Source organism: Fringilla coelebs (genome assembly GCF_963513975.1).
Source record: "Fringilla coelebs genome assembly, chromosome: 3".
In the NCBI taxonomy this organism is placed as follows: Eukaryota; Metazoa; Chordata; class Aves; order Passeriformes; family Fringillidae; genus Fringilla; species Fringilla coelebs.
In genome coordinates, this window is record NC_140030.1 from 23,897,987 (window position 1) to 23,921,399 (window position 23,413).

At 36.0% G+C, this 23,413-nt stretch overlaps 2 protein-coding genes across 3 annotated transcripts in view; one reads left to right on the forward strand and one right to left on the reverse strand.

Moving 5' to 3' along the window:
• Nucleotides 1–23,413, forward strand: part of MCPH1 (microcephalin 1) — a 122,643-nt gene that overhangs the window by 62,059 nt on the left and 37,171 nt on the right. The window lies entirely within an intron of this gene.
• The window catches only part of ANGPT2 (angiopoietin 2), a 42,400-nt gene that overhangs the window by 16,855 nt on the left and 2,132 nt on the right, over nt 1–23,413 (reverse strand). The window contains exons 2-3 of one of the 2 annotated variants that reach the window (XM_084203606.1): nt 2,658–2,813; nt 454–575 (exon numbers count right to left, since the gene is read on the reverse strand). In XM_084203606.1, coding sequence (XP_084059732.1) covers nt 454–575; nt 2,658–2,813 — 278 coding nt within the window. The remainder of the gene's footprint in view (nt 1–453; nt 576–2,657; nt 2,814–23,413) is intronic. The other variant, XM_084203607.1, reaches the window with a different exon arrangement.

Consider the following 23,413-nt stretch of genomic DNA (forward strand, 5'->3'; position numbering starts at 1 on the left):
TTTTTTTTCTCACTACATTAGGTTAAAAATTTGTAGCAATGACCTGGTTAATCATTAGGATAGCTATATACTACCTGGAAATAAAATTTTGGAGATGTGGTTACACTCAATTAGTTTGAATCAGGTTACATCAAATTCATATGGAAAATTCTAAAGAAGAATATAAATTGGGTACAACAGAAGTACTGTTTCAGTTTTAGCCTTAAGTTTCTCCTATAAAGGAAACTTTAGATAGTGAAGAACAATATATATACAGAATACAAGAATAAACCTGCATGAATCTCCTAGGCTTTAAGTAATATATGACCTTTGCAATGAGTATGGGTAACATTTTGTAATCAGTTTGGAGAGCTTGTGTACAAACCCTTATTTTTCTACTTGAGTACATTTGTTTCTGAAACTGTTAGAAGGGCACTTCATGGAATAGCATTTTATTGGGCTGTGCAAACTTACCTGTTTTTTTCTTGTAATTTAGTTATCTCATTGGTCTGATCTGAAATCTGTCTTTCTAGTTTGTTTGTTGAAAGAGAGTGTTCCAAAAGCTGAAGTTCAAGTCGGGTTGTCTGGTTTAATACCTAAAAAAAATTTACAAAAAAAAACTTCTTTCAAAAGATATGTCTTTTAATTAAATTGTAATTTTGTTATGTTGTAAAATCATGCCAATCTCTATGTACACCTATGATTAAAAAATATTATTCAACACTTAATTTAGGCACAAATGTTCATAGAATCAGAATGAAGAAGGATACACAGAGTTGAACTAATTTTGTTATTACAATATATCATTGGGAATATTTCAGTAGTATGCTATGTTTCTGATGGGAGTTACTGTGTACTTTAGCTTTGTTGTTATACCTTCCCCTCTGTTATGATAATTCTTATTTCATTACTGGAACTATGACAATTGTGGCTCAAAGAATGAGTTGACTTGTTTTCCCCATCTGGTGTTGAAAGTCTCTTGCTGAAATCTTGGCACAGTCACAAAATCACTTGATAGTTCTCTCCTAGCTATTTTATTCAATCCCAAATTATATTTTGAAGTGTTTATCATGTGAAATACGTGACTAATATTTCATAAAACATATCAAACAAATCAACTAAAGTGATCACCCTTTAGTCAATTCATTCTTTGCATTTTAATATTACCTTTCTTCTATGCATTGTTTACAACTTATTTACATCTTTAAATGAAGAAATGCAGATACTAGGAAACATGCATGATACTCTATGGTTTGTATTGCATTACTTTAAGGCAAGTTTTCTAGAAATATTTTCTCATTGGTTTAGAATAGCTTTTTTTAATTCAACAGAATTTGGCTTTCCTTGACAGGAAGAATTGATTACTCATGTCCTTCATGTTAAACAGTCATTCAGGACATGATTTCACACTTAAGTGTAATTGAAAATTATTGCCAAAAGTAAGTGTCCTTGAGAGAGCAATTGTTTGGTTAATTTCCTTATGTTGCTAATTGAGCCCTTAACCCAGTCACCAGTAATTTCAAGCAGAGAAGGAAAGTTACAGTGATGATTTTCTTCCTCTAAGCAGAAAATATCTGAGTAATTTCCATAAATACATTACTGTGAATTAATAAATACATTCTCTCCACATGTGAAAAATATTAAGCTCCTGAATAATACAGTGAAAGTTGAGCTCAGTATGCCTGTAAGCTATAAATTATCAGTTTATCAAAGAGTTCACCAAGTCTTGATTTAGGTTAAAAAATGTAATTTAATTCATTGGATGAACTCTATAGATAGTAAAACATCTAACACGGATTTTAGGCTTTGCATACTTTTTATATTATACAAAATATTATGTCCTGCATGTTATATCCATTATTTGTTTTGGCAATTAAAGATCTGCATCTTCCTACCATATCTGCAAAACTACAAATACATACCAGTCTACATGGATTGGACTCGTCCTTCTGCTAATATCTGGATTCTGTTTTAACAGAATGTCTTATTGTACTTAATGCTTTTCAATTAAAACCCATTTGTTTTTGTTTGAAGTTAGCAAAAGTGCAGTAGACAACTTTACTTCTGTGTGAATATACTTTTCTAGCAGCCTAATTTCTTTTTTCTTTATTAATCTCTGATTTGTTTATGTATCCCTTTGTTTACCATAATGCAGTGCATTGTGTTGGAAATGAACTGTTACCCAATTAGAGTTATCTGTGAAAAGATTAATTAAAAAGACATCGTTCTTTTGATTAGTTAACAAAAATTAAAAAGGAAAGATTTCGTGTAAAAAAGCAATTTAGCTGGTAAATGGAACAAAGACAGTTTGAAGAGACTCATTTAGCTAAGATTAGTAATGAGAGTAATGTGAATATAAAGCACATTAGAACCCAACTGATGCCTGGATATAGTATAGTTGTTTAAAATACATTCTCTTTAAAGATTAATTTAACAGTTGGCTTTCTAGACTTACTTAAAATGCTACTGTAATGAAAATCACTCCAGTGACAACAGTGGGCTTGAGATGGAACCATGTATTACCAAATACTAATGTTTCTTTAAGTTGGGTAGAACTGTGGGTCACAACAATTGACTTCTAATTGTTGAACAGAAGCATGTAACACTCAACAGTGTTAAATGTATGGCTGTAGTATTTGGGAAGCAGAAGCATTTTGAGGTTGAAATTCATTACTTACTTGTGCTTCAACATCTGTTAATTTGCGGGTCTGTTCAGCTGTTTGATTTAGCAAGTTTGTGCCTATTTCAATCATTACTGCAGTCTGGTTCTGCACTGCAGTTTGCTGGATCTCTACCATTTCTTTCTTCATACTGTCTTGGATGTAATTCTCAAGCTACATGGGAAAGGAAAGAGAGAAGATAGTTGCATTCTTTAAATGTTGGAAAGGGGGTAGTACAGTAAGCCTGCTGGCAGCCTCGCTAAACAAATTTGGTCCTTGTCTGTTATGTATTTATGTTGTTTCCCAACATTAAGCTCTGTGAGAGGAAAACCAAATGTGACAAGGAGTGTGTGGCCACTCATTTTCTAAAGGCAGGAACAGAGATTTGCAGGAAGCAGGTAGTAGGTACAGTGATGAAAGTGCTTGTGGGCACTCGGAAGCCTTTCTGCCCTGGTGCTCCCACCATTGTAACCATCAGAGGAGCTTCACCAGCTTTGGCAGTGGTGGGAATTTTTTAAAAGATAAAAGTTTAGGAGTTTAGTCATCTTCCTGTATTTACACTTAACTACTTTAAAAGCTATTTTTCATCACATGACTAGAATTCAAAGAGGTCAGATGTCATTTAACACTGTTATGTGTGCATTTTTATCAGAGAGAATTTCAAAAAAAGACACAAAAGAGTAGAAAAACCTATAATACTTTAAATGCTTAGTATTAAGGAAGGCAAAAGTTGTTTAAAATACTTTACTCTGAAGTAATTTCTGTCTAAACTAATATGGCTTTTTTAGTAGATATTTTATAACAGAGTACCCTGCTTTCAAGGAAAGTGAGGAAAAATAAGTAGCAAGGAGAAAATTAAAGTAGCCTTTTGCATAAATCTTTCTTTCTACCTGCCTGGATTATAAAAAAGCAGTCGGGTTTTTCTTTACACTTCTTTATTTCTTGTCAGTAATTGCAAATATCTCACATTTCTTTGATGTGTCATTGCATATTTTTGAATTAATGAAAGTCCAGGCCACAAGACTTCATTTTTTTCCATTGACTGAGGAAATTTCTAGAATCAAACTTCTACTTCACTCCAACACAGTTCTATCAAGAGAACCATAATAAATTTTGAGCTTCATGCTCTACCTACAAAGGGGATACTAGCTAATAAAAAATAGCTAGTGTCATTAAGCACAACAGGTAACACATCACCAATTCCTAATCTAAGTGAAATGGTAAAACAGGTTGATAACTTGTTTTTTTTTAAAATAATATTTTAATAGTCTTTATATGAATGGTGGCTTGCAGTAATGAGACACTTTGAACTTTGTTTTATGGCTATTTTCTATATCAGTGGGGAAAAAGCATCTTGTGATTTAATATTCTATAAACCACTGTTCAGATATAACCATTCCACTTCCAATCAGCTCAAGATCGATGGGCAGATCTATCAGCTTTGAATATTTAAGGTTTTTCCCTTAAAGGTTACTTAAGCAAGGACTGGTTTAATTTTTCTTACTTCAAAGCTGTTTTTTAAAAGTGGCAAATGGAGAAAACAGGGCATATTAAGAAATCAAAACCTCTCAAACTGGTAGTATATTCTTACATTTGAAGTGACCACTATTTCTGGATGCCCAGTGTGACCAAACTGTCAGAGCAGTATTTGTTTGTTCACTCCAGTCTCCCCATGCAGCTGGTGAACTGCAATGCACAACAGGGAGATTTCTGACCTGGCATCAACTTTGACCCACATCTACTGTTCTGCTCCATAAGCATACTTCTCTTTGTACCACAAAGATTTAAAACCAGTCTTTAGGCAGTCTTTACATGCTCTTTGCATAATGATCTTTTTGAATACTAGAATTAAGCATACAATCAACTGGGTTTTGGCACAATAATTGAACATGGGTATCTTCGATTGCCATCATACGATGATAATTAGTTATTCACTATTCATAAGGTTGATTCTTAAGTGTTACCTTTTGCTCCATGCTATTCCTCATTTTCAAAAGCTTCTCCACCCAGAGATGAATCTAATTTGACCAAACATATTGGAATGTTTTGAATTCTTTGGTGACGTCTTTTAGGTCGGCTTCTTTTATGTTGGACAACCATCAGTGCCTTTTAATTGAGTAGTAATAGTAAGGTATCTTTAGTCCTTGATCATTACACTGTGAGATGTCAGAATATAGAGATAATTTATCTTAAAAAGCAATGCAAATTGGTATTTGGTGCACCATAGTCAAAGGACATTTGCAAAATTCTGCAGACTTTTATATAGATAAAAGTAAGTGATTTTTCACTGAAGTGAGATGAAGACCAAGAACAACAACTACTATGTATTCCTCTGAAAAGGAATCCCATCTGGGAATTAACTTATTTATGAGTCCAAATTAACTTTAGCAACTGAATCTGGAAGACTGGACATCATTATAGATAACATTGAAAAAACTTTGCTCAAATGCAGCTCTGTTAAAAGACTATGAAGTGAGATCTCCAGAATGCATTTTATTTGCCTCAGTATCACAGTTAAGTATGGAAATACCTTTATCAAGATCAAGGATATGGCTTCACCTGTCAGACTCAGTGCATTGAAAATATTGCATCATTTAAATTTAGAAAAAAAGGCCCAAAATAAAAAGGAAGACAGTAATAAATAGATCAACAAAGAAAGATTGTTCATGAGCTTTGATTCTTTCATGAAATAGTTGTGGATATTTAACCTCATTCTTCAAGGTTCTTAGTCCACCAAAGAGAGAGCAGAATGAGAATCTGAGCAAAGTCAACTCTGCATATAGGATTGCAGAACTGCATGACTTCTTTGAAATTGTTATCACTGAGTTATTGCAAAACACACTACTAGAAAAGGAGTTAATTCTGGGATTAAGGGTAAGGTAAACATTTTATGGTGGGCTTAGGCAATTGCCCAGTTCAAACACACAGATGTAAGGTTGCTCTGAATACAGTATGCAAAACCCGTGATTACAATTTAAGGCATCCGGTGGTTCTGGTTGCCAGATTTTTATACCCCTTGTCACTGTACTTGTAACTTTGGAAAGCAGTTTTCTTTGGACACAGAGATGTGTATTTTCATAATTTATCTTATTTGAATATCTGTAAGTATAAGCATATCTCCAAGTATCTGATCTCTTTCAAATAATTTCTCATTTATGTGGGGATTTCCAAATCATGGTAGTATTCTCTTGACTCCAGTTTTAAGTTTGTCTTCACATCTGTTTTTTAACTTAAAAAATATTAAATGCATAATTTAGGGAATATGGTATCTGTGCTTACTTGAAAGCATGAAATGTGAATACCAAAAGGGATTTAAGATTTAAGGCCAGTTTTATTATCTGACTCATTTATTCTAATTTGGAGCAACATGAAGCATAAAAATTATAATGACCTATTAAGTGGCTTTGGAGCTTCTTGTGATTTTTTCCCTAAAAAATCCTATAAAGCATGACTACATAAAACCCTTCTGGTTTTTCCTTCATATTCACTAATCCTCTCCCACTTTTGTACATTCTCTGCATGTATACATCATAAAATCTCTTTTTCTGACCTGAACCAAGATAATGCACTGATCCCTATCTGCTTATTTCCCCTCTCTCTTCATCATACAATGCAAAACTGTAGAAAGTAGCACTTTTTACAGCTACAACGTCCTAACTTTTTCTTAGTGGCAGGTGCTTACTTTCATCTTTCTTCAAAAAGGAGTAAAAGAATGACTTTCATCCAAAATGCCCCACCATCTCCCACTGACCTTGGTGACAGCAGAACACGTTCCCACTCACACCCCTGGCAAGCAAAGCCCTTGGGTCTCACTGACAGTGTGGTGGAAGAACTTTTTTAACACAGGCTCCAGTTCCCACAGCCACAGCTGAGCTACACTGACAACACTGAGGATTAGCAGCCATTTTTGCAGGACTGAAGTTCTTTGTGGCACATTTCTTTGTAGAAACTATTCATCAGCTCCTGCCAAGGAGCCTCCTTTCTTTGTAAGCAGTAGCACACTCAAGAGTTTCTGAAGGGGGAAGAATAGCTTGGGTAAAAAAGAGGTTTAAAAGAGGGAAGGACATGGGAATGAATGCCTCAGTCCCAATCCATCAGTCAGGAGGCTTGGTAGTTTGAACAGCATGTTGGTCTTCTTCAATATTTTACTCAAATCTGGAAGGAGAAACAGGGATTATTTGCCAGATTTCTCCCTTGCCACGGCACTAGCTATGGTTTAATCTCTTTTTGATTCAGATAATATTTAAATATTATAAGAATTGTGTTAACCATGATTACATTATTGTTATTGAACAAAATAAATGTTAAAACCTAGTAGCTGACTATTAGTGATGCATTTTCCAAAATTTTGCTTTTGGGGGAGTAAGTCGATCAGTGATTTGATCGACTTGATCAATGATTACCTTAAAGATAATACAAGGTAGAGGGAATATTTGAAAGAAGGACTATTTAATTGATAGCATTTTAGTGAGTCTTCTTGGGATTTTTTTATTAAACATTCTATCTTTTGTGTAAGAATTTGGCTGGCATGTATTCTTGAACAGAGTATAAAAATGAAAGCACAAATGGGAAAAAACATGTCTCAAAATATGCTTAAATTGCAAAAACAGCTGGGAAAATTGAAATGCTTCACAGTTAAGGTTTGTTACAAAGTTATAGTGATGCATTTTTAGAGAGAAAAAATTCTCTAAGGTCACCACTTTGGGGCTGCATCATGTTTTATTACTTCAAATCATATAAAATCATAAAATTTGGCAAAAATCCTCTAACTAAGTTGCCATAAAAACAAGGACAGGTCAATAATATTGGAGCACATTCCAACACATTGCTTTTATAGCCAAGGCTTTTTTTTCAAGCAAGCTTTAAATTGGCAAGCAAGGGAAGACAACATGTAGAGTACACACTAAAAGAAGTATGTTTTCTAACCATTGGCAGAGATACTATTAATCCATTATGAAGGGTTATCAATACTCAGTCAAATGAAAAACCTTCCTGATTGTATAGTTTGTGTCCATACTAAAGATTTTTTCAAAGAAACAGCAACTTATTTGTGCATTTTGTAGACATTTGACTTCCCATTTTTCCATTTTAAGTTATGAATGATGTCTTGCATTTATTCTTTGCTCCCAAATGTTTCATCTATACCAATTTAACAGTCATGTTCCTGGCAGCATTTATGCTCCATGAATACATACATCCCTCCTTTGCCAAACACTACCCCATATTAATAGCACAAATAGTACTGGATGTTTGTTCTATTTTATAGAATTTGTCAGTTATTGGAGCAGGCTTTCCAAATAGTTTGGTGATTTTCTTAATGTTTATAGTCTTATTCTGTCAACTCTAACGTTTCTTTTCAGCAAGAGGTAATGTTAATCATGAGTTTCTACACAGTGCCTTGTCCTGTGTGAACAGGTTGTGTTGCAACACATATTGCACGCTTAGTCATCTGATGTAGCTATAGAGAAAACTGCAGGGCTAATGACATATATGTAATGATTTTCCTCTAACTTTTGGTTTGGATTTAAAAAAGTGGAGTAGGTCCAATAGAAAACCTGGCAACAAAAAATACGTTTACAGCTAGGCACCTTTTAAATATCCGTTGAAGCTACAGAGTTTGGTATATTGTAGAAGCCTGGGCAGTAAGGAGTTAATGTGTTGTTATGCCTCAGATGCTGATGGCTATTCAGGTGGGCAAGTTAGAACAGGATGTGGCTAGAAAGAGGGGCTGTTGGAAAGTAGGGCAGCACCTTTCTGGAACGCACTTCCTACTTCTGGTCTGTGGTGACCAGATAGACAGAAGTGGGATCAAGAATTAGGAATGAACTGTCAGCTCAGGGTCAATCCAGTAGAAGGGGATCAAGACCATCAAAAGACCCTCAAAGACCCTCAACCCATTTCCAGAAAGGTCCAGAAGTACGGACTGCACCTGCTCACTTATGTACATGAAGAGTGAGAAATCTAAGGGAGGGAAATTTACCTATGAAATGGTACCCTTACAAAGCCTGGGTGGTACCACCAGGACCAGACACCCTATTGGCTGCATCAGTGCTGGACCCGGAACTGGTGATTCCCTTTCCTCTCCTATCTCATTTCTCTTTATAGAGGCAAACATATTTCTATGCCAAGTGTGTCATCTGTCAATATAACTTTGTGAGCGTTTTTCTTTTGGACCCCTTTGGTTTTTGCCACTCTTCTTTGACCAAAGGCATTTAGGAATTTTGGGTGCTCCCTTCCACAATGGAGTGACATGTTACACATGTAGTAAGCTGTCAAAAACTGAGTTATAGTTCTCACATCCCTAATAAAAATGTCATGTGCTTATTTAGAACTTACCTTTGTTAATTTAAACAACTTGAGTTTAATCAGCTCTTCCAATACCTGTGGTCATCATCTTGGTGCTTTATTCACCAAAATGTTCATTATATACACAAAAGCAAGCAAGATGGAAAATGTACTTAAGCATCCATAATCAGCTTTGCTTAGTTTTTGTAACAGGTCAAAATAAGAAAAGCTGAGTCTCATTAGTTCCTTTGGGAATATTTTGTCAGAGTATAGATGTGACCTTCCTGCTTCTTGTACTCCAGATATCTTGAGGTATCTTTAACCTAGTAATGCTTGGTCTTAGTTGCCCTGCCCTTTTTTCAGAGTGGCAGTGTTCTTTGGATTGTGGCCACATCTGATTTCTTCATGAGTCATCTGAAGTAGAATTTAGCCCATCATTTGGACTGGGTTTTTTTTAACGCTGTGCCAATGTGCAGTTTTCTGATTGTAAAAGGTTATCCTTATATGCCACAGAATCCTTAAATCTCTCATTCACAGATGCATTTTTTAATATAAAAACAAAAATGTAGTTTTTTTCGCAGACTATTTTAACAGACTTATTTTTCAGTTAAAATAATAAATATCTGAATTGTTTATTTGTAGTATAATTGAAATCTGTACATTAGGAGGGTTTTCTTGGTATAAGCCACCTTGGATCCTACTGGATATGAATAACAGTGAAATGTAATGTACTTCTTTAAAAAAGAAGGAAACACTGCCTCAATTTCATTATAGCAGTTCATGTGTAGCATGCTAAACACGCTCCTTAATGTGCATGTATGTAACCATATTGACAGGCACTCCATGTGTGCTTGTATTTGTATTTCCACATCACATGAATGCATTGGTGTTATGAAGGCAAAATACTGTCAAAATTTCAATTTTGCAGACAGTTTTGTTCTCTTTAAAATAGCTTTTCATACTTATTTTCAGTCTGTCCCAGTCCCTACTGCTTCAAGTCAGGATGGAAATAGAAGAATCACTACCCTTTCCAAGAGTCATTTATCTTGACAGACCTAAGGGAACACATTTTTAAGGGCATTGCATCAATCTCCATCAATCAGACCTTAAGCTATTTTAAAGCAACTTTTAATAAAATAATTTATTTCTTCATGTTTTCTGGAACTAAGTTATCAATTTTAGGAGCCTGTAACTTTTGGAAAAAAATAGTACACTGCAGAAATAAAATGCAATCATGTCTGAAAAAGAGACATTTAAAATTTTCTTTTTTTTTCTTTTCCCTAGAGCAGGAAGTCCCAATGATCTCTGAGTTGTTTCTCAAGGGAGGGAAAAAAATCTTTTGGGAATGTATATAGGAATGCTTGAGATGTCTCTATGCCCCATCAAACATGTCTGCCTGTCCAGACCTCCAGCTAAGATTTTTCTCTTATCTCATTTTCCTGTCAGCAAACAAAAGGTGAAAGTAACATCATAAATGAATACTATCTGGAAGTGAGCTGTGATTTACTGGAAAATGTTCAAGCTAAAATTGTGTAATAAAATACTAAAGGTTTGAATGCTAACTCTTAAAATAGTAAACACAGACTTTAAAGTAAATGGTACGCAGATGGTTCTGGTAGGGACACTTGTGCACTAAATGAAAGCTTACCAGCCTATTCTCCTGTCTGATTGCACTACATTTAGAGGAAACTGTTACACTTTTATAATTTATACTTGCTAGCAGAAGGAAAATATTCCCCCCCTCCTGGCAAAACTCTACTTAAATAAAAACTAAATTTTCATTAATGGAACATGAAACAAAATGTGTGAAATGTCTTCATTTTCTATACAAATGTTTATAAAGAATGACTTTCAATCTGTGTTCCTGAATGGAAGTATTCTGTATCTATTTCTAAAAGTTATTACAGGATAATTGAACTTTCTACTGTTTGTTCTGAAACTAACTATGAATGTTACAATCCAAGTGATGATGTAGAAAAGGCAAAGGAGCACATAGGAAAAGGGAAGAGACTTTGACAGCTGAAATACTCCCAAAGGCTTTTGGAGAGTTGAGCTCCCACCATTCCAGACACTGAGCTTATTTTGATATGTAATACTACACTGGTGCTTTCCTACCTACACATGTGTTTTGTTATTTGGAGGGTGACATGGGTTCTTTGTACTACATATGATGCACATACTTTCTATGGTGCATTTCTGCATTAAATTTCAAATGAAAAATATTCTTTGCAAAAAAGCACTGTTAATGGAAACTAAATAGTCAACTTGACAAACCGCTTAATGGCATCAATTTCTATGTAGGTAGGTAAATAATTTTATAAAAACAAAATTTAACAAGAATATCTTCAAAATTAAAATCAATTATTTGGTGATTACCCATACTCATTAAGAGTTAAGGCTATTCATTAAGGCAATAATTTAAGATTCTGAATCACCATTTTTCTAGACCATAGCTGCTATGGTATTTCTCTTAAAAATCAGGGAAGGAATTCATAAAGTTCCCATTAGTCTAAAAATAAAGAATAAATAAATAAATAGTGTGAGTCATGAATGGCATTTTGCCGAAGTTCAGTAGCACTGAAGCCAGGAAGACAAGCCAGTGATGCTTCAGCCATTCACTGAAATGCATAAAATATTTTTCATTATATGCAACGAGCCAACCAATACTCAAAATTAGGATTCCATATTTATTAACAGTGTAGGAAATACTGCTAATCAGTATTTAAATTTTAAATACTAGGTTATGGCATTGGGCTATAATTTCCCAAACTGAATATTCAATCCTTTTGGAGACAAGCCTATATGTTTTCAATCAGATTTTGGACTTGCCTGCTAGCATCAGGGAATCAGGATTTACCAGACCAGTGTAAGGACGAGATTGTGCCCTACAAAGATGACATCTGAATAAACACTTGCTATCCCAGATTTAATTTCTCATAATCCTTTCTCATTTGTGTATTTTTTCCATTCCACTGAGCAACTGAAATAAAGTTACTATCAGATATGCTGGTGACATTTTTCATGGAAAACATTGTCTATGTAGCCTCATAAACTGTACAAAATATTTAGCAAATGTATTGGTCACAGTTAAAGCCATTTATCTTTTTTATCTCAAACGATATCAAGTGGTTTTTTATGAACTCCTCTTTCAACAGGACAGTCTATTTTAGAGAACAGCTCATGACGAAGTGAAGCAAATCAGAGATCAAATTTTTGACTAATATGAAGCAAATTCCACTTTTCAAAACGTTACTGTGGAAGTGAAAAAGAGCTAGGCATTTACAGTTCATTCTCAGCATTGCTTTCTAGGGAAGCAGTCATCTTGCATTCCATTTCCAACCAGAAGGAAGAATGATTTGGAGTTCAAGGATCAAACTAGTTAGGAAGCTATGGTTCACAATTAGTCCCTTTTGTAAGCTATAAAACTGGGTGTCTCCGGTTTCAAAGGCATGTTCACAGAGCATCTTTCAGCATGACAAAAATTAGATTCTTTTTAAAGTTCACAGGTTAAGGAAACTGGAAGCATTTTTAGTAGTTCTTAAGCTTTGCAACATACTGGCATCTAATTATAGTTTATTGAGTTTTTATGAGATCTTTTTCTTGTAGAAGAAGCCTCAATAATGTAACCAAGTGACAACCAGTCATTTTTGCTGAAGGCCTGACAAATTTTGAATGCTCAAGACTTTGGGGAAGCACATGTCAGCTGCTCATTTCAGTTTTGAGGGACTGAATTTCTTTACTAAGAACCCACTCACTGATTTTGGAGGGGAGAAAAGAAAGTACTTTGTGCTCAAGTACTGTAGCTCTTTTTTTAAGATGTGCTGCATCTTTCTCACTGTCATTTCAATTAATAACATTCTAGGTGAACTGGGAAGGTGGAGTGTCTGGAGAACTGCTACATTTACATCACCAACTTGAAAATTCCTCACTTGCTGGACCAAACCTGTCAGAGAACTTCCCAAACTTTCCAAAACACTGGGCAGGGGAAGCAGGACCCAAAAACCAAACTAGCCTTAAATATGGCTACAGAAAACACTAAAGGCTGCCTTAAAAAAGAGAAGCTCAGGTGGCCATGTCTGCTTAGTTAAAAAAATTAGCATCCTTATATGTTCTTGTCAAATACCACTTATTTATTTCGCTGTACTGTTTCATCAGCCCAGTTAAGAGTCTTGAGTGCAAAAGTTTCTGAGGAATTCCATGCTCAAAAGATAAACCAGGAAGCTACTGTGTTAAAAGTGGACAAACACAAATATTTGGAAGCAAGATCAGAACATACAGGCATCCTATTGCAGAAACAAAACATAGTGTATGATGCAGGAAAAAAAAAATTACGTAATCCTGATTTAAAATACTTTTTTTTTTTAAATCTCAATAGCTGGAATTATCCATTTAAAAGCAGACAGTTTAGGTTTTTGGAACAGAAACATGAAGACGTCTTCCCATCCATTGCTTCCAAAATTTCCTCTTTGTCTCTGGTACCCCCTGAGCACTCAGGTGGTGGTGGAAAGTCACCCCTTGAGCTGAGCTCCAGTCAGTGCTCCTGAAAGCTGAAGGGCACAGCTGCCTGTGTGTGCCCTTCTAGAAAGACCTGAAGCCAGATCTTCTCAAAACAAATGATGCTATTGGCATTAACCACAAGAGAAGTGGAAAAAATATCAGAAAAAATGTCAGAGAACCAAAGCTGTACATTATAGGATGGATATTTTATGAGGACACTGTTCCCTGTCTGTCAAGGGATAAGAAGGGCCACTGAAGAGGCAGACTTTTAAATATGCTTTCCAGAGACTCTCTTGGATGTAAGATTCTGCTGTGAAGATGAGTAAGCCCATTAGCAGTGGAGAAAGTACAATGACATCGATACTATATGCACCTAGCCAGAAAAGAAAACTATCTGTCTTATATTTGAGAGGTGGGCCCCTGCAAACATCGTAAATTTCAATAAGGCCAAATGCGAGCTCCTGAACCTGGGTCCGGAAAATCCCAAACATAAGCACAGGCTGGGCAGTGAAGGGATTGATGGCAGCTCTGATGAGGAGGGTTTAGAAATGCTGGTGGATGAGAGGCTGAACACACCCTGGCAGTGTGTGCTCACAGCCCAGAAAGCCTATGGTATCCTGGGCTGTATCCAAAGCAGTGTGAGCAGCCCGGCAAGGGAGGGGATTCTGCCCCTCTGCTCTGCTCTGCTCGGGTGGGACCCCAGCTGGACCAGTGCTGCGTCCAGCTCTGCGTCCTGCAGCATTAGAAAGGATTTGAATGGGTCCAGAGAAAGGCCACAAAGATGATCCCATGGTTGAAGCACCTCTTCTATGAAGACAGGTTGAGAGAGTTGGGATTTTTCAGTCTAGAGAAGGTTTTTAGTGACCACAGAGCAGATTTCCAGTACCTAAAGGGGGCTTACAAGACACCTGGAGAGGGACTTTGCGCACAGGCATGTAGTGACAGGACAAGAGGGAATGGCTGTAAACTGAAGGAGGGTAGGTTTAAGTTAGATGTTAGGAAGAAATTCTTCACAGTGAGGGTACTGAGGCACTGGCACAGGTTGCCCAGAGAATTTGTGGACACCCCATCCCTGGAAGTGTTCAACCCCAGGCTGCATGGAGCTCTGAGTAACCCGGTCTAGCAGAAGGTGTCCCTGCCTACAGCAGAGTAGTTGAAACTAGGTAACCTTATAGGTCCCTTCAAACCTAAAGCATTCTGTGATTCTGTGAATACTCATAACAGATGCACAGAAGGTTAAAAGCAAATTTAGCTAAAATGACAAAAGAATCCAGAACTGAGAATTCTGAATAAGAAAGAATGTAGAGGAAAGGGACAGCCAGGAAGCTACATAACTTTAATAGAAGGAAAGAAATACAGAAAATCAGTCTGGGTGAGCAGCATTTTAAAAGTGGATGTGGATAGGAATAGGGATAGGAATTCTTAATGACAGTAAGCTGCAAAAGGGGACTGGAAGGCTGATCTTAAAGCCAGCTGAGGGAACGAATTCTCTGGTTTGTTTGAAGTTTAAGAAACGCTATGAAGTTGGAAGAAAATTCACTGAGGAAAATGGTGAGTGCAAAGGACTTGACTGGATGAGACTCTTGGGACATGTTACTCCCACATGGACTAGAGAGGGACAAGAAAAAGAAACTATTTCCTTGTGAAGAAAATGATTACTCTCTTTTTCTATTCCAGTAGCATCCTTACTTAGAGGTAGTCCACATGAATTAAGCCTTAAAGCATATATCTGATTTACTGGTCTACTCCATTAACTTCAAATACTTTTTCAATATTGTTTTATTAATAGTTAGTTTTTGAAACTAAGTATTTTTAGTTTCACTAAAAAGTCAGTGGAAATTTTTCTACTTGTTTGGAGCAGAGCTAGGATTTTGTACACTGTCCTCAGAGCCTTTTTTAAATAATAACGTTTGCCATAACAAAGAAGCTGAACTCAAGACATGGCTAAGTTTTTTCTAGATTCAAGTCAAATAAACGTACGTGTCAGGGGGAAAAAAAATTAGGGTATTTTTAACTATATATTTAAACTTCCTTGCCTAGCTGGTAAACTGTAGTTGACAGAATCCTTGCTTGTATGTGCTAAGATTTCAACAGGGTCAGATTGTTTATATTTGTTGCAGTTTTACTCTTTCTAAGGGCTAGGTTATTGGTCTAGGGGCTTACTTTCTAGTTATTTGTACTTTGTTTCATCGTGTCAGGGTAGTTTTCAGAAAACATTCCCAGTAAGGCTCCAGTAGCAGTTACAACAGAGTTTTTTAATTTACTATTACTTTATAGGCAAACATTATATCTGACAGAAAATTTGGCATCAGAATGACAGTTTAACATAAGTGAAAACACAGGGATAGTTAATATGGTCAAAGTTCAGGCCTCACGCAAGGAAGCTTAGGGGGTTTTTTAAGTTGATTCCTTAGAAGCAGTAAAACACAAGATTTTTGTATTTTTTACTTATTCATTTAAGCTGTCTTTTGCCTACTTTATTTAGTTTTTTAAGTTGCATTAAGAAACTGGAAACTAGTGTTTCATTTGAATAGTTGAATTACCCTGTTCGTAAAAGATCGTTCTGAAAAGAAAAGCAAAAATAAGACAATTTTTTCATTAGGTCTTCACCAGGGAATTTTCTTGAGTAAGAAAACTGTCTGACTGGATAGGGTATCTGTTAATGCAAACTAAAGTATGGCAAGTGTGTTTTCCATTACTACATGTATTTTAGTCTTGATATGCAGCTTTATCGTGTTTGAATGTTAAGACTTTGCACAGCTGAGGTTGTCAGTTGACAGCTGATACCTTGGAAAAATGAGGCGGTTGTTTCTTGACTGAATGGCATATTCTCCTTAAGGTACTAGTTTGTATTTCATTCTGAAACTGTGGGTTTGAACTAGTATCTTGCACGTAGTTACACCTTGCAAATGGAAAATGAGGAAAATTTTTGCATAGAACATATTGTAGTACATGGGAAAAGACCTAAAACAAATCTATAAAGTGTCATAACATGATGTCTACAAGTTCTGTCAAGGAAGACAAAACTAAAATGATTTTTAGGTACCAGGGATAAAAGTGAAACCTCTCAGCTTACTCAGGTGCCTCCGTGTACAGCTGTGCATCAGATCACATGATGAGCAGAACCCTGCGGCGCACAGATGTCACATCACGTGTGGGGGAGCTGCTATGGGGGCTATGGCTATTTCCCAGGAAATGTCCTTTCCACTTAGCTGGGTGTTTCCCCATTCCCACACCCTGACAGAATGGAACAAAGAGGCTTTTTCCTTCCAGGATCACGCACATCAGGTGCAGGCCTGAACCAAAAGGCAAGCACAGCGATGGAGCTGATACCGTGAGTGCAGGAGGTGAATGACTCTTAGTGCCTGCAGCGTGAGAATGAACAGGTCTGCAGAGCTGTTGTTTGGACAGGGCTTAAGGCGCTGCTCAGTCATTTTTATACTAGAGATTTTCAGAAGATCCTACTATTTTTAAATGGATACAATTATTTTCTCCAAAAATGAGAACTTTTAGGTTTTCTCTCCAAAGATGAGAACCTTATGTTTTCTCCCTGTCAAAAAGTTCTTTTAAATGGAGTGATAAAGATCAAACATTTACTCAGTGTGTTTTCCTGTGGTTTTGATAAACAGTTTATTCAAAAAACATACTAAAACTTTGAAGCTTCTGAAGTACACAAATTATGGCAGCTGTGTGATTATGCTGTACTACACTAGAATGCTCTAATACAATAGTTTTCATTTTATACTGAACTACTCTGGTCCTCATCAATTAATGCTTTAGAACAGATTTTGAAGTGCACATAGGTAGTTTCAGCCTCTTGTTATTTTTATCCCTAAAAGGTATTACACAGTCTAACACTTCAATGCCTATTGGAAGAATTTTAGTTGCTAATATTGAGAGAGAAGTAATGATTCAAGCAAGGCTTTTTTTCCCCTTTCTGGAAATAATTAGTTCTCAGTTGTGTCACCACAACACACTGATTTTAATACCTGAGCAAAATCAATGATACAAACTTTATATGTTGTTCCCTAGAGGGTAAAGGAACTCTGTATGGTTGTGGTTTTTATTTTAAAACTCTATCATGATGCTTGAGATCTGAAACAAATACAGAAACTAAAAGAACATTTTCCCCTACACTATTAAAAGGAGTTTGAGAAAAGCTATGACATTTCATGCTGCGTGGTTTTAACAAGAGATCTCCAGAGACAGCTGAATTGGAAAAAACATTGCTGTCATCTAAGAATTCTGGAGTATTTGCTCATCTAGAGAGGAAAATGTTTCCTTAAGGCTTCTGTGAATAGCGAATTCTGTGAAGAATACAAGATTCCCATGCATGCTTTTATTAACAGAGAGAGAAGTTAGCAGAAAGAGGGTTGCATATTCTATCAGCCTTCTCTTTTTAGTAGTAAGACCTTTTTATGACCTTAGTTAGACTCCTGGAAGATTGTTAGCTAAACTGATAAAACTTCATATGGGCAATATAAAGACAGCAGAAGAGTTCCTGTAGCTTCCTGCTCTCTTTTCAGACTAAGCCATAAAGTCCTGGAAGTTGGAAAGAGAATAGATAGATATCATTTAATCATACAAATTGCAGGATACATTTGCTGAGCTTTATAAACAACATCTTAATTTTAGGGTTAACCTGTTCCACAAAGAGATAAAAACTAACAGGATTTTCAGTAATTACTTGGAACACAGTAAGAATTTCTTTTAAAAAAGCTTTTAAGGAGTAGCAATGTCTTTTTCTAGGCAGCTTAAGAACTGACTTAGTGAGTGTTTGCAGAACTATCTAGGTGTGAGATTTTTTTTAATACAAAAAAATAGATCTGGATTTTGTAACCTGAAGAATTCTTTAACATCTCCTCTGAACCTGGTTTGCTTGGAATAGACATCAGGTTCACCAAAAAGTATTTCTCTTTATTCTCTCTGGAGAATAAATAAAATTCATTTTTTCTCTGCCCCATTGCCTAGAAATATGTCTGGTCAAGGTAATGAAATTATAGTTGCAAAGCACTTTTTAACTTACTGTATGCATCAGGTTATTTGGTTTAATGCTGTGTAATGTGCCATATCTTTAAAGCATTGCCATGTGTTTAATTACTGTGGTATACTTTTTTCTCCCCCAATGCTTTGCCTTTTTTAGTTATCTAATGTTTGTATTATTTTCCCACCTTTCATTTATATTTGGCAAGTCTGAGAAGTTCAAATAATTAAGTGGCAGATAAAATTGTCAGCGCTTATTTCTGGAACTTCTTATTCAGTGCCATAGAAACTCTCCCTTTCTTGAAGGATCAAGTGATACTTATGCTGCACTGACACATTGTTTTCACTGTTACTACCAGTGAGATAGTTCATAGGGTGCATTTGGACTACCCAAATATTTCCTGGGCATGACATCCTTGTTTCAGGTACCTGATTTTTTTTTTTTTTTCCCAAAAGCCATCTCTTCCCATTTTCCCTTATGCATTCTGTACAAGTATCTTAAAGGCTCCCATTAGTATCCTAACATGCTACTAGATGCAAGAACCATTTCTCTCTGAAGTGCAACTTGCATCTCCAGTTCCAGGAATTTTGGGGGTTTTTGTTGTATTCTGGTCTGGTTGGTTGGTTTTGTCATGGTTTTTCTGTTTTGTTTTGGTTTGTGTTTTGGGTTTGTTTTTTTTTTATGGTAAGAGTGGTGTCACACTGGAACAGGCTTCCTTGAGAAGTTTTGGACGCTCCATCCCTGGATATGTTCAAGGATTGGCTGGATAGGTCTTTGAGCAACTTGATCTGGAAGATAGCCCTGCCTGCAGGGGAGGGCTTGGAACTAGATGATCTCTGAAGATCCCTTCCAAACCAAACCACTCTGTGATTCTGTGATTCTCTCAGGATGTGGCAATAGGAAGACACCAAAGTCTTATGGAAAAACCATCAATCCTGATTTGACTCTTGTACTCAAGCTGCTTTCTGACAAGTGGGAAGTATAATGTTTATATATATATATTCATATAATATTTGCAGTCTAGTCCACAGTTGTACCTTCTACCTATTGTCTCTGAATTTTCAGGCCTACAAACTTCAGTGCTAAAGTAGTATGTTAGGATGAGAGCCATGCAGCGTGCTGGCTTTTGTGAGTTCTTTAGCAATGCTGACAAATCTGCCTCATGAAGGGAGATTTCTTTTAAGTTTTCCATTCTTCCATTTGTCTCCTTGAGGCTGAAGAGGCTGATTGAACTTACTCTAGGAGGCTAATTAATATAGACTGAGGCACCTGATGAAACTCTGGGTTTGCAAAGTTCCAAAGATCCAAGAGTGGCCCCTCTCTGTTGCAGACGCTAATGCAACTTCTAAACCAGTTGGCAACATTTTGCCTCTCTAGACCTGTAACAATAGTAACAGTGGGGAAGACCATTTACTTTGCCCCCACCCTGGCTTTTAGAAGCCCATGAAATGACAGGTGCAGCAGGAGGTTCTTGCATTAAAGTATGTAAAAAGTAATTAAAGAAATAATGGTTAACTAAGCTGCTTAGTATTATAAATCAAAGAATATGGTACATTTTCAAAAGCAAAGACTGTATTGTGTAAAGGACAGTATTAAACAGTTACTAAAGGTACTATTTGTCATATTTTGAAGGTTAGAAATGGGTCTAACCCATTTCTATGGGCTTCAGAATAACTTCCATTCTAAGCAATACATACATGATAGCTTAGGAATCAAGCACATTTTACTGTTTCGCTTGGTAAATTTGAGATGAGATGCAAATTGTTGAATTTTTTCATAATTAACAAGAAAAAAGGAGCAGTAGCAATAATTGTCTGTAAAAGAAACACCATCCTCAACTTCAGTCTCTCTGACAAAGTATCAAAGATATGTTAAAGGTAATGCTGTTAAATTTAATATATAAAGTGAGTATGAAAATAAAAAGAACTGGAAACTGGGAATTCAGGAATCTTCAAGCTCATTTCCTATATGTACACAGGGAAGGAAAAGGGAAGGAAAAGGGAAGGAAAAGGGAAGGAAAAGGGAAGGAAAAGGGAAGGAAAAGGGAAGGAAAAGGGAAGGAAAAGGGAAGGAAAAGGGAAGGAAAAGGGAAGGAAAAGGGAAGGAAAAGGGAAGGAAAAGGGAAGGAAAAGGGAAGGAAAAGGGAAGGAAAAGGGAAGGAAAAGGGAAGGAAAAGGGAAGGAAAAGGGAAGGAAAAGGGAAGGAAATTAAAAACTTGCTGTTGATAATTGATGGAGAAAATTTCCCATTTTGCTGTTTGGACCAGTCAAAGATGACAAGTTTATTGTCGTGTTAATAACAAACAAATCACAGAAAAATATATCTTGAATGCTAGCAAGAGACTGGTTCTGTAAGGCTCTCTTTAGCCCATTTTTGTTGGAGGTATTTTAACATCTTGGAGGTGAATTCTATTTCAATTTTGTCTTGTAAATCTGTACAAGAAAATCTCAATTTCTTTGTTGATTTTGTACAATTTCATACCTGCAGCACCCACTTGGTATTGGCAAAATGATGCAGATATGGTTTCTATAACTGTTTTTAAACACGTGCAATAGCGTCATTTCAAATCCTTTCACTGAAATTTACCTACAGGAAGTACAACAATAAACTGCATAATTATGTCATCCAGAGTGGTCTGGAAATTTTATCTGGTAACATACTAGTCTAAAAGTAAGAAAGTATTTTCTTTTGAGTCCTACCAGTTTTCTTTTGCTTAGCAAATAATCATTGATAGACAGAAACAAGCACTTCTCACAATAAGTAAAAACAGATGCATTACTTAAGAAAGGAATGTAGGATCCAGAGTCAGACTCATTTCTTGAGTTTTTCAAAGTCAAACTCTGTTCAATATATTTGTCCTTATTCATTGTGTGCAGATGGTTTTGAATGGCAGCATGTCAAAGTATCTTTTTGTATTTGACAAATGGCATTCAGTGAAGAAATAATTATAACCTTCCAGGGTATCAAGACAAGGGAAAATTAATCTCAGTTAAGTATATTCAAAGATCCTGCATTTCTATCAGCAGTGCATCCCCCTCCTAGTCTGCTGGGATGATTCAGGATGAAGCTCTAGTAAAGGGTTTAAATGTTAACTCCTGACACAGATTTTTATTTGCTAGCCTTTTGAGCTGCTGATAAACTACAAATAAATTACCTATATTCCAGATGCTATCATCAATTTGATCATACATTGTTTTCAGCTGTTTGTTACAGGAAAGACTAAGAAAATATGACCTGTTTCTTTTACACTGTTGCTGTGGACAGTCATATCTCCTGAGTCATAGGATCCAGTCAATATATCCAGGCAAATTCAAGTCAGCATTCAGTTATTTCATTGTCTTAATATCTGAAAAAAATGCAGTTCCTTGAGTACAAGTGCTGTGATCCAGATGGTAAAGCTGCCATTTATTCACATAGAAATAGTTAATTTGTTGAACCTAAGGGATTGCCTGTCTTTTAGGAATATCTGGAAACCTGGTGTTGTATATTGAAAGTTCCAAAGTATAATAACCAACATATATGTTTAGATTTAAAATTTCCAGTCTTGTATCTCACTTGCATACCAGCCTGCTATCATCTCTAGTTAATTAAAAATTTTAATATTGAGAGTGTTACGCTCCCTGCTCACACACACATTAGAAAAGAAATCTTACACTTCAGTATAAAAAATTGATCCCAAGATAGGAAAAGTCAAAGAGGAAAGTTCATTTCAGCTATATTGCAGTACAGCTGATGTAGTATTTTGGCCTTTGCTTCGAAGTATCACTTACTGGCTTACTGCTAAACCATGGATTAGGTGGAATAAGGGTTTGTTCTAGCTTGTCATCTGAATGCTTAAACATAATCTGCTTTTCAAAACACATTCTCCAGTTTTATGTATGGCACAGACAGTAGTGGCATAGTGCATTATTAAAGTTCAGATTGAAAAAAGATGTGTTTTCATGAAGAAGCAATTTGTAATAACTGTAGGAAAAAAAAAATCTTTTGCTTCCTATGCAGGAGCAGATCAGAAAAGAACCTGGACATATCTAACTCATTTTCTTCCCATTGTGTTTGTCCATTAAGCAGATGAAGCACACACTTCCCATGCTGTTCCATTCATACAGCCCAGTGTTCATTCAGAAACAGAACGTTTCCTTTAGTTGATGGATTAAAGGCAGGAGAGGGGGAGGTGTGTAAAAATGTTTGGGGATGTGCAATATTTCAGGAACAACATTTAAAGGTTAATTCACACTAGAAGTTTTTAATGTATATTTCACACAACTTCAAAGGAAAACAGATTCTGCCTCTTAAATGAAGAAAAATAACTTTTAAAGAGAAAGACCCAAAGAAGGTTTTTGTGCAATTGCTGAGAAGCTAAATGTCAGGTTATTTTTAAAAGCAATCTTGTATTACACTTCCAATACACTAAAAAAAATAAGCAAATACAATTTTTTCACCCCACCTTGAGTGACCTTGCACTATATTTTGGGAGGTTGAAATATGAACCTAAGAATGTGTATTAGTGACCTTAAAAAAACAGCAAGTAAACTCTGTAAGCAACTTTAAAGGTTATTGTTTGCTTTTTATCTTCACTTGCAGACCAGGTGTCTCTAGCAAAGTAAATCTGAGGAAAAGCTACTTTTTGTTGGAGGCTCTTTGTGAACAAAACAGATGACATAGAGAGCAGGTGTTAAAATAGTGAAAAAGGCAAACAGTAGATATTTTACAGGATGTTTAGCTGTGGAAGAGCTAGGGAAAAAAACAACAGGCTGTTCTAAAGCATCTCATTTAGAAGCCTTTGCTCAAATACAAGAAACATTTCTCTGTCTTGTAAATCAGAATCTATCTTTTGATCCCCCAAAGAATGGGTTACAGATACTTATCCTATTCCTCTTGGCACCAGTTCCCAGGGACTGACAGGAAAAAGCATATTTTTTACTAAATAAGGATACTGGTTTCTGTTTACCTGATGCCACTTACGATACTGTGTTTGTCTACTTAAGTGGCATTTAAGACTGAAGTGTTG